At 36.5% G+C, this 12,629-nt stretch overlaps 1 protein-coding gene across 2 annotated transcripts; it reads left to right on the forward strand.

Annotated features, from left to right (window-relative positions):
- Positions 1–5,490: 5,490 nt before the first annotated feature.
- Positions 5,491–11,863, forward strand: LOC121236200 (BTB/POZ domain-containing protein At3g50780-like). Of its 2 annotated transcripts, XM_041132747.1 has the most exons (3): positions 5,491–5,887; positions 6,321–7,218; positions 10,425–11,863. In XM_041132747.1, the coding sequence occupies exons 2-3, from the start codon at positions 6,598–6,600 to the stop codon at positions 11,415–11,417; spliced, it is 1,614 nt and encodes a 537-aa protein (XP_040988681.1). In that variant the 5' UTR covers positions 5,491–5,887; positions 6,321–6,597; the 3' UTR covers positions 11,418–11,863. The 2 variants fall into 2 exon arrangements, with proteins under 2 accessions (XP_040988681.1, XP_040988673.1); XM_041132739.1 differs by having other exon boundaries at positions 5,491–7,218.
- Positions 11,864–12,629: the final 766 nt, after the last annotated feature.

Raw genomic sequence — 12,629 nt, forward strand, 5'->3', positions numbered from 1 at the left:
GTTTTTGAGAGGTGAGGACGTAGCATCCACCAAATCAAACCCACTTTTATTTCATTGTATGTTCAATTCTCAAGATAACAACTGTTCGAAAATGTCAGAACTGCAGTCACCAGGAAGAAAAACAAAGGCTGAAAGACATCCACTGAAGCCATATTACTTTATTTGCTGCGCACGCACACGTGTGGGGTCATTGAGGTAACCAAGCCCTCGTGTTTGATTTAAGGATCAGCCTCAGGGCATGGACCATGCTCACGTGGGCTCTGCGTGACAACTTTACGAAAAATCTAAACAATTGCAGACATGAGAAACTACTTTTGGCAGCTTTGGTCAATACAATCTGCCATATGCAGTTAAAGATCTCAGTCTTCTTGTGCACGAGAAAGCCTGTTTAGTTTTATGTTTTTGTCTTTTACAGGTCCCTCATTTCTTTGTTTCCAATAAATCTTTCTGTGCACTTCTCTGATATGCAAATCTGGAATGACACGACAGCCATTCATCCAAAGAAAAATCTTATCAGACAAAAACAAAATGACTTGTAATTGTCATGAATGCTGTTTGGGACTGATTCCTGGTTGACTTAAATCTCTTCTTCACTACATTAGATGCAACACTAACGTAGATATTTGTTGAATACATTAGATGCAATACATTAAAAATGGAGATATCTGTTGAATAATGCTGTTGTAAACATACTAAACACCAACATTGAGTACATTTGATGTCTCATAAGGTTTAAGGTGTTAGGAATATTAATTTAACGATTAAATTCACTTCTTGCAATTATTATAAAATCTTAAACAACTCTGTAATTTAACATAAATTTATTAAAATTATAGTATTATAGAATAAAGTTATTCTTCATCCTTGACTTGGTCATCCTGAGTCACACTTGCTAAAGTAACATTTTAAGTGACTGTTCATTTAAGTGGTTGATATATAAAACTTATTTGTAATGTTTCACATAAATAATATAGCTAGATGATAAAATCAAGCATAGAATAATATCATTTCTCAATATTTAAGTGCATGTTTGGAGTAGAAGATGTGGAAAAATGTTGGAGAATTCCTTTTTTTTTTTTTTTTTACAAAAAAAAAAAATGTGTGTAGCCTACCCAAGCTATAGCTACAGATTTATAGTCCAGAATCGACTCTGTAGAGTAGAATGGCACAGGGCTGGCCAATGCAATCTAGCATTAAGTTCGTTTAATTTTCCTTTATTTTATCAGGGAAAAAAACTCATGAAAATAAGATATATGGAAGCTAAATAATGTTGATTACAACCACCAATGTGGTAGTTCAATTGATACGAGCTAGTATTTCATGGTTTCAAGGTCAGGAGTTTGAGAGGACATAAGTTGAAATCACTTTTGATAGTAAAGCCTGACCGTTGGGTCATGGGATGAGCTTTAGACCAGTTGGATACTTTGGGGGTGCTATGGTGACGGGTTTGCCCTTGCTGCAGTAGTTATAGCTCAAACCGAACATTCCACAGCAATGAAAGTCTCCTATGGTCATGCCTAGGGAGGGTTGCTACCCTGGTTGCCCCTGCCTCCCCTTTTTATGAAGGGAAAAAAAAAAAAAAAAAAAAAAAACAATGTTGATTACAGGGTCCTTGTAGCAAACAACTTCTTTATGTCATGGGTTGTATGTAACCTTTTCTTGTCTTAACTCTTATATTCTCTATATCAAATTTGTATAGTTTGATAGAGAAATGATATGTATAAGTTTTAAATAGACAAGTCACGCATAATCATTTTGTCAAAAAAAATGGACATTACTATGAAAGAGTATAAAAAAAGACATTTTCCTTTTTAATGGGGCCCGCATTTTTACAAAAAAGCTACAGAAAACTTGTCTATTTAGAATTTATACAAGATATTACTCTTTTTTAAACTAGAAGGGATATAAACTACATGCAAACTTTAAGAGTATATTTCAATTGCCTAAGAAGCTATGCAGGGAGATTGAGGCACTTATGGCTAGATTTTGGTGGGCTAGTTATAAAAAAGAGAAATGAATTCATTGGAAGCAGTGGAGTCGTCTCGGGTTAGCAAAGGTTGAAGGGGGTTTGAGATTCAGAGACTTGGAGTGCTTCAACAGTGCCATGTTGGCAAAGTAGGGATGAAGACTGCTAAATGAGTCTCATTCATTGGTAGCCAAGGTCTTTAAAGATAAATATTTTAAAAATTTGCAACTGTTGGAGGCATCATTGGGAAATTCATCTTCACTAATCTGGGAAAGCATCTAGTCGAATTTAAGAATAGTGAAGGAAGGTATGATATGGAGGATTGGGGATGGGAGAATAACATGTATCTGGGGCCAAAAATGGTTGCCTACTCCTAGTACTCATTGTGTACAGTCACCTGTAAGAATTCTGCAGAATGATGCAAAAGTTTGTGAATTGATTGATGAGCAAAAGGGAGTATGGAAGGAAAATGTGATTGGGACTGTTTTCCGTGAAGAGGAGGCTAAGGTGATATATGCAATACCAGTTAGTCAGAATGGAGTGGCAGATAAATTGCTATGGAACAATTCAAAGAAGGGTGTGTTCACAGTTTAGAGTGCCTACTACATGGAAAAACAGAAGCAACAGAGGGGGGGAGCGTGGTCTTTCTGAGTAGAATAAATGGGATAATATGTGGAGGAACATATGGATGCTTGATATCCCTGTTACTGCTAAACATTTTCTATGGAAAGCTATTAATAATATTCTGCCTACAAGGCTGCTGTTATACTAGAAAAGAGTGGTGAAAATTTCAAATTGTCCAATATGCCAAACTGATGATGAAACAGTTATGCATGCTCTTTGGAGCCGTCCAGCTGCAAAGGATGTGTGGGGTGAAAGAAATAGTCTTGTCCATAAGTGGCTTGTTTGTGATAGCAGCTTTGTACAGTTGTGGAAGGACGTATATACAAATATACAAACTGAATGTATAGGAAGAGTAGTGGTTATAATGAAGTACATATGGTATAGAAGGAATAGTTTTGTTTTTAATAACAAGTTTGAAAGTCCAAGTAGAGTTTTGCAGGCTGCTGTGAATCGATTGGAAGACTAAACCAGAGGCAAACTGGTATAAAGCAAACTTTGATGGTGCTCTGGATGTGGAACATCAAAGGATGGAGATGGGGATTGTAATAAGAGACTGCAGAGGAGATGTTATTGCTTCCTTATGTGCAACTAGAAGATATGTGAATTCTCCCTATATAGCAGAAGCCAATGCCTTATGGAGGATAATGATGATGTGCTTAAAAATTGGAATCCATGAGGTGATCATTGAGGGAGATGCAAATGAGGTTATAGATGCTGTCAGAATTGAAATAGAGGATGAATCTTGGAGGGGCCAGCTCATAGAAGACATAAAACAAAAGTGGAGTAACAATGTGAGATGGAAAATTGAGTTTGCTCGAAGGGATGGCAATGTGGTGGTTCAGCATCTAGCGAGGTTGGCATTGCAGATGGATGGGAAACATTGTTGGCTAGAGGAAGTCCTTGATTGTGTTTGCCATTTGGTTGTAAAGAATAAACTTTGTAATGACAACAATTGAGAGATGAATACAATGCAAATTTCAAAAAAAAAAAAAAAAAAAAACTTTAGGAGTATATATTGGTTGAAGTCTACAATTTACCAGACCCAACAGATGTTTTTGAATATGTTATTACATTAGAATCTTAATTTACTTTTTTTCAAGACCCCAAAAAGCAAATCAACTAATCATATATAAAAAAGTAATAAAAAGCCTTGCATGGCAGGATCTTCTTCTTCATTGACATATTAGGGTAATGTCTTGAAAGGCCAAACTAAACATTGCTTGATTATTACGTAAAGGTAGCACGTGTAGGAGGCGTTAATACCGAAGTTCAATGTTATCACATATAGAGAGCATCGAGTCGACGATCGATCGACCGACCGACCGACCCACCCACATGGCCATCATACATTGCAATGGGCTTTCTTTTTGTTAGCCATTGATGATGAAAACGTGCTCTCTCCTTCTAACTTCCACTCTATCATCATTTCCAGGCTCTATTATTGCAATGCATGATGCAGCCTACAACTCTACATTTCACAGTTGACATGGTCCATTGCTCTTAATTATCCACATTAATACTATAAAAGAAATAAAAACAACCAAAAAGTCAAAGAAGTTGTTAACACTCCTCAAACTTTATAGATGTTGCTAGTTCAAATTATAGATTTTATAGCATTTAATATTATTTATATATATAGATTTTAAATAAGAATTTAATGCTATGTCATATTACTTTCTATGTTTGTAGTAACAACTTTTGTGAATAAATTAAGAAAAAAGAAAAGAAAAAGATGTGAAATATTTGTGCCATTGGACGGTGCTGTTTGTCCATTCTTTTTCTAAAGCAAACAGCAAAGTGATCGAGGAACAAAGAAGAAAAGATGGGAGGTCATGTTCTTGTTGAACAAAATTTGAATGATGCTCCTTCACTTTACTATCAATTAAAGTTTTGGCCCACAAAAAGCTATTACATTTAGACTATTATAAGATATAAATAAAGGGCTATATAGGGTGGTTCATCGTTGGGTGACTAGCCTTGACCCATTAGAATAGGTTATAATAATATTAGGGCTCATTGATTATGATTAAAAGCTCGAAAATATGACATAAGTGTGGGTGGTTGGTATTATTATAGTTGGGCCAAAATTCGCAACTCCGAACTTTTGAATTGAATATTGTGAATTGAAAATTTCTTCAACTATTGACCACTCCTCCTGAATAATGTTATATGCAGTCGTAAATGTGTAAACGTAATGTAATTTTTTTAAAAAGAGTGAAGTTTATTATTAAAAAATTAATTTTTTTTTTCATGTGGGTCTCGTGTTTATTTATTTTTTTCAAAGCGATTACACAGTACTTGTACATTCACGACTATAATTATCATTTTTCTTATGAAAAACACTTCAATTTTATAAAAAAGATATATGTATGAGATGTTGGAGTAAATAGTAGTTGATGTATAACATTCTTTTTTTTTTCACAATATATAAGTTATAACTTATCCATTTATTATTTTTAAGTTATCCATTTCCTAGGTCGCAAACAAATATAATTGATGAATATTGTTTCTCATATTTATTACCACTTTGAATATAGATGCATTTTTAAGAGGATTTTAACTTTAGGTTGAATTGTCAAAAGAATGATGAGAGTTTTTCTTCTAAATCTTATTATTATTTTTAATTATATTTATTGATATGATATATTTTAAATAATTTTATGTGTCAATAATTTAAAATTTAAATAAGTTAATTTGGGATTCAACTTCAAGCTTTTCCATCCTCCATCATCTCTGCTCTAAGCCAATTACTAATTAGCAACGCCATGACAGGGAGGGCATCTCAGTGATTGAAATGATTGCATGCTTAGCACAGTACTCTCCATGACAGCGATGTTCTCTTTTACTCAAAGAATATCCAGCGACGGCCAACGAAAAGCAACATAGATATATTATTATAAGAAGTAAGAACCCCAAGAGAGAGAGAGAGAGAGAGGGCCACAGTAATTTGCAGAGGCAGTGGCATGCAAATTCTGAGACCCACAATCCCACAATCATCAAAAGTAGAGGTAGACAAATTGCTAAAGTGGTAGGAAACACCAGCCCCATGAGCCATCGCCTCTTTAACTTTCACTCTTTTTTGGGGGGAGGGGAATCCTTCCGGTAAATTCTTGAACTTTACAAATTAAAGAGCCACTACCACTCTAATTATTATCCCACCCTGCAAGTCTTTGTTCGGTGGTTCCCTTGATGCTTGACACCGGGGCTCCCGTTCAATCATTTTAGCCACCTGTGGGCTTAAAAAGAAAATGAGATAAGAGATAGGTTTCCAGTGAGCTCTCCGATTACTGCTTCCTAGTGAGTTTTTTCTTGAGCTGTTTTGGGGTATTGGGATTGTCGAGCGGAGGAAAGACCTGTTTTTTCTTGTTTCTGATTTCTGAGGGTACTTTTTGAATTTTTGGGGTTTTTTTACCGGAAGTGGATCTGTAGTTACCTCTTGATAATGCTTTTGTGGATGTTTTTTTGTACTTTGCTTTGAGAGTAAATTTCGTCTCTGCAAAGATTATATTTTTGAAGACGTTGTTATTCCTTTCCGCGTATCCTTACCTTTCTGCTATTCAGCTAGCTGTAAATTGTAATTTATTTATCCTGTTTTAGAGAAACTGTGATTTATTTTTATTTTTATTTTTGGGTTTTAGGTGGGTGGTTTTCATCCAAATCTTTACTCATTGTTTCGTACTCCTTTTTTTTTTTTTTATTCTTTTCTAATTGTTGTTTTTATAAAAAGCAGTTCTTTGGTCTTTTTCTGGAGGAAGTAAAAATGAACTCGGGTTCCTTGAGTCAACATAAAAACACAGCTTTCCAGTTTTCGTATCTGTGTGTTTACAAGTTACCGAGGCTGTTTTGGAGAAGAAGAGTTTTGTTGTCAAAGAAGCAGTTCTTCATTTCTCGGGATTTTATTCACTTCTATAAAGTTCGAGTGACTCTAATAATCCACCGGGCTTCAGTGTATTTTTCATTGTAAATGCCCCATCTTGAGTGAATATTGCTGCGAATTCTTCTTAAATATGGCTGAAATTAGACTTACAAGGGTAGAACAAGGCCAGACGAAGATCAGAAATGTCCCAATTGCGGTGACCCCGGAAGGTTTTTGGTGTTGTCCTTCTCCAGTTGGGTTTCAAAAGACCCTCAAAGCTCAAAACCCTCTAAACAAGCCAAAACCCTCCTCACCACCACCCAAGACCACTGTCACCAAGAAACAGACCCCAGTAACTGAAAGAAAGCCAACATTCACCCCATCAAGACCAGATCAGCGAACCTTTGTCCCTGATACACCCGGCCTGAGTGCACCTGTGGCTGCTGAAAGAGCACCAAGACCCAAAATTGAAAATTTGCCAAGGAAGGTGGCAATTGAGTTTGGTGAGCCTGGAACTAGTGATATGAAGGTGATTTTACTTGGAAAGCAGGGATTTTGTGTGAAATTGAGTGTTCATAAGAATGTTCTAGTGGAGAATAGCCGTTATATTGCAGACAAGCTTTCTCAACCACAGTCTGGTACGTCATCTCTTGAAATTGAGGATTGTGAGGATGTTGAGATATATGTTGAAACTGTGGGACTAATGTATTGCAAAGAAATTAAGCAACGACTGATCAAGCAAAGTGTCTCTCGCGTCCTCCGCATTCTTAAGGTAATTTGCATGACCATGCAATGGATCTCTCCATGTTACTTGTATTGTCTGATTATATGTATTATATTGTTGGTATAAGTTTTACCTATGTAAAACAATTACTAGGTTGCATTTGGATTGGGGTTTAATAATAGAGGGATTTAAACAATAAATAAACTGCTTCATTGAATTTTAATAACCCACAATACATTTGAGTTTCTAGGGGTTTGCTCCAACAAAAATATACTGTGTTGACAAGGAATGGGCTTCCACCTGGAAGAAGCTCTGACTTCTCTGCGTAAAAAACGTAACCGAATGCAATGAATTTAAAATAATGCTTACACCGAATCATACATATCCATATATTTATAAGGTTTATATCTTTTTTTTTTTTTGTGCTTTTCATATTCTATTCAAGCCATTTGAACTAAAATCTGAAATCTTAATTCTTTGCTTCAAATAATTTCATCCAGATGATTCATTGATGGGTTTCCATTGTTGAAGTATTCTAATGCGGTTTATATATGTCCTTTGTAGTTCCTGCCTTTCTGGATATAAGGATGGCTAGCCTTGTAATGAAAAGCAAATCCCTCCTGTTATGGACTAAAAATTAAGTCGTTATTATATTAAAGAATTTGCCCATGGCTTACTCATGCATGCAGCTGTTTTTGACCTCAAATTATGCTTTTTTGGGCTCTAGCATAGAAGGCTGGATTCCGACAGCTAAACCATTCAAATTGGTTGACAGAATCCGGCCACCATACCTATATGTAGTACCCCTTAAGCTGAACCAGTGGAGGTTGTTCTGTTTAGGTTTGGCTCGTTGATGGCGGTGAACTTGGCTTCTTCTTTGAAAGGCCCAAACAAAGTAACCTAAATCACCGATCAAAACACCCAACCACACTGCCATACCTAAAATTTTTCAACCTAAATTAAAAAATTAATATATCCCTTCGCACTGCTGTGCATACAATTGGTGGTACCTTTACGCCAATCCTGCTAGAAGCTGTCCTTGACAAATGAAGAGTCCTTGAAGGGTATCTCGATCTCATTACTATGGGCAAGGCAGATCCTTCATCATCATTTGATTTATCTGTTATGGCCTTCTTTTCCTCTGCACGTCCAATGGGCAAAGAGAGGAGAGGACATCTTGCGTATGGGCGGGTTGTGAGGGGATAGGTGATTCCCACTCATTACGTACCCGTTAGTTACCTTATTCTTACTGTTCTCACTTCTTGAGCAAGACAAGCTACCTTTAGCTAGGAGACTTTTTTCTTTCTACCTATCTCCTCGAAAACAACGTTCAATTTACTTGCATTAAGCAGATAGCTAGCATTGCTTCCGAGCCATCAAACACTTCTTTTGAGTCTTCTTCGTGTATGTATCAGATAAGAATGAATCCATTCAAATTTTAAAAGAAAAACAAATGAGTTTTTTCACTTATAACATAGGAGTTCTTTCTCTCATAATCATCTTTCTGACTCCTACTTCTCACTCGTTGCTATTCTTTCTATAACTTTGAAAGTAGCTGCTTCGGCTTCTGCCACTCGAATTATCAAAATGATCCCTAAAAGCTGACCCTTGTCAGGAGCAAACCTGCCTATCAAGGCTAAAAAGCTGTAGATTAAAAACTGATCACCATTGGGCCTTGAGCATTGGGCAGTGTCGGTAAATTTCATTCAGCCTTTCTCTAGCATATATTAAATGTTTGATTGCTATTAATGGTCCCTTGGGAGCAATTAAGAATGGTAACTACTTTAAATACAAAAAACTTATGTACTGTGGAAGCTTCAGTACATGAAAAATGTTTGGTTGCTTGATCAACATTTTTGGGGTCATATTTTTTTGGATAAGTTTTGGGGTGGTGTTTAAACTATCATGAATGCTAAAACTACTATTGTAACAGCTCAGATTTAGTATGAGGGGTTGGTAAATGAGATCCTACATTATTTGAGAGGGAGATGTTTTTGCATTTTATAATGTTCCACAGGGCTTCAATTATATCTTTGATTAGTCCTTTGGAAGTATAAACCCTTATGTGATTTGGGCTCTTTTGTTTTTCAAGTTAAATATCATAGCTAATCTCAAACAGAATATGGGACTTAAGCCATGCCATATTGGAACGGCCTGATGAGGATGGCAGCAATTTTAATTAGGGAAGATTATAACAGATGAGACCATTGGGAATTAGATCTCATATTGCCTATGAGAGAGGAGTTTTTGGCTTTTATAATGGTCCATGGGACTGTAATTGTAATATTATGTAATCATTTAGGAATAGAAGCCCATATATGATTTGGACTTTCCTTGAGTTTTTATATGATTTATAATCATAACCAATTTCAAGGTAATCTTGTTCAAAGCACTTGTAATTGGAATTATTCTCATAATCCATTTTTATTACCTGTATTCCCCCCTTAATTATTGTAACTCAAAGCAACTCTTGGCGAGAAAATAGTTTTGCCCTAAAAGGAGTTAATAGGGCTTCAGATGACATATTTAAAACCACCAGGATTTGGTCGAATCTGGGTGAATCATATAATATTGCACAAGATGTGTAGCATATGATGTGATATTGACAACTATGAGGCATATTGCTTACTCACTGTAATTAATCTCTCATCTCATTGATGCTTCTCCTTCTAAATGCATTCAGTTCTGAAGGCTCACTCTTTTGTGTTGCTTTCAACCATTTAGATACATCATAATGTGTAGACAAATGAGCTATCTCATCATGGAAGAAATCCAATTTTGCATCAGTATGTTTGTTTTGTACCATTAAGATTTTTTATACTGGCTAAGGAAAGCGTTGTGTTGTATACTAAATTACTAATTACCAGGGAACATGGTTTAAATTATTAATTCTCTCTACAGCATAATTTCACTTGGTTGTTATCTCTCCCCAGTTTTTTAATCAATTTGCAATCCAGATTGTTGATGAGTTTCCCCAGCAATATTAGCCTGGATTTTCATTCTTTTGCATGGTATCGCATTGAAGCTTTTGAGTACCTTGTTTCTTATCTGCCGATGGTGATACTGTTGTTTGTGAGCTGATTGGCTACTTCAGTTGTAGTCGGTGTTGTTTCCTTGTGAGCATTGATATGAGTCGGAGTAGTGGCCTTTCTTTTTTTGTATACTTTCCAGTCATTGGATTTTACATCAGCCTTTAGCACTTTCATGTATCTCTACATAACATGAAAACCTCATCTGATGGAGCTGTTGTCCAGGTTGCAGAACTACTTGGCTTCAACTCTTGCATGCAGTCATGTTTAGAATACTTGGAAGCTGTCCCTTGGGTTGGTGAAGAAGAAGAAAAGGTGGTTTCGTCTGTCCTACGACTCCAGGGTGAGGGCATCGGTGTCACCCCAGTATTGAAGCGAGTTTCTTCTGATGCCTCCAAACAGCCAAAAGACACACTTTCACAAATAATTGACCTCGTTCTCAAAAGCAATGAGGAGCGAGGCCGAAGGGAAATGAAATCAGTAGTGCTGAAGCTTCTTAGGGAGAATAACAGTCTCCCAAGCTGTGCAGGTTCATCTGATATCTTCAATGAAACCGTTTATAGCTCATGCAAAAGCTGCTTGAGTTCTCTTTTGTCTTTGTTTAGGCATGCTGCTGAACCTGGGTTTGCTGATAAACCTATGGACTACAGAGAACCTGTAGTGAAGCAAATAGCTCTAGAGGCTGATAACCTTTCATGGTTGGTCGAGATTTTAGCTGACAGGCAAGCAGCAGATGAATTTGCACTATTGTGGGCTGGCCAGCAAGAGTTGGCTTCACTACATTCAAAGCTGCCCATTGTGTCTCGTTATCATATTAGCTGCATTACAGCAAGGCTATTTGTTGGCATCGGAAGAGGCGAGCTCCTGCCATCAAAGGACACCCGTCAATTGCTATTACAAACCTGGTTAGAGCCATTGATTAATGACTACAGCTGGTTACAACATGGGTGCAGATCATTTGATAGAAAGGTTGTGGAGGAAGGAATTGGGAGGACAATCCTCACCCTGCCTCTAGAGGAGCAGCAGAGCATATTGCTTTCTTGGTTAGGAAGTTTTTTGAAGGCTGGTGATAACTGCCCAAATCTTCAGAGAGCCTTCGAGGTCTGGTGGCGGAGGACATTCATCAGGCCTTACGTTGAAACTCCAGGTAATAATTTCCAGTCAGATAGCTCAATGACATCACCAGTAATAACCCTGAAGAAACAACCGCACGAGTGAGAGCGTACTCAACTACAGAGGGATTATATTTCAAAGCCTGCGTCAAGACCAACTGAGGAGTTTATGAGAACCGAAGAGTGATGCTTGGAACTCTCTTTAGAAGGGGCAGATTTTGCAGCTGAAAAATTTGAAAAAATAAAGTTCAGATGTTGCAAATCACTTGAGAATCAAACTGGCGCCATGGCTTGGGTTTATACTGCTTCATGCAAGAAATTTTTTTTTGACTAATCCTATGTGGATTGATTTGGTGGATAATGGGTTTATGGATTGAAAGGAATGTAACTGAAAGTAGTTTGCTTCATGTGAGTTTATTTTTTTCTGAATGTATCCAGACTGAGTGAAGCCTTTGCAGCTTTCCTTCTTTCTCACAATACTTTTTCGTGTTAAGAGTACGTAGATGTTCACATTATTATCTATTTGTGAAGTTTATCCGAGTCTTCAATGATACATGACAACTGAGCAAATATGATGACCGTAGTTACATATTATAAAAGATAAATGATATTATTAAGAGTGTGTAAGTGCTGTGCAATCTTTATAAAAAAAAAATAATAAATACGATATTTATATTGAATTTCATTAGCTTTTTCAAAATCCGCTTAAACCCGTCAACTATGGGATTGGACCAATCATTTGGTATCATTTCTCAAAATGTCTTATTATATTTCTCTTTTAGTTAATAATGCAATGAATTAGTTCATAAAAAAATATTAAAAATTATTTTGGGAGGCTCGCCTTCAATATGATTATTTAACCCTCACGACCTCCTACAAGTACTAATGTCGAGGTTGTAAAATCACTCGATATTCAACTTCTTGTAATCAACTCACCTCTCGACTTACCCTCCTCAGCTTCATGATCTCCACGGCCACCACCACGAGCAAGAGGCATTATTATGTGGTTTGTGGATGACATTAAAAGGCTTATGCCTTTCTTGGTTAATGCTAACCACCATTCTTACTTTCAAATCTACTATTGTGCAGTTTTGATACATTTTTCTTTCAAATAAATACTAAAAGGTGACCATATACACTGTTAGGAGTGAAAACTCGTGTTTACGGATTGTGTTAAGTCAAGAGTATTAGACTATATCATATGGGTCAATTCGAACCTGACCAGTTTAATCAAACGAGTCAGACCCTAAAACTTGTATCCAACCTGTTTAGTTAACGGGTGACACGATATGACTAACTTAACCCGTTTAATAATTAT

This window comes from Juglans microcarpa x Juglans regia, chromosome 1D (assembly GCF_004785595.1).
Source record: "Juglans microcarpa x Juglans regia isolate MS1-56 chromosome 1D, Jm3101_v1.0, whole genome shotgun sequence".
In the NCBI taxonomy this organism is placed as follows: domain Eukaryota; kingdom Viridiplantae; phylum Streptophyta; class Magnoliopsida; order Fagales; family Juglandaceae; genus Juglans; species Juglans microcarpa x Juglans regia.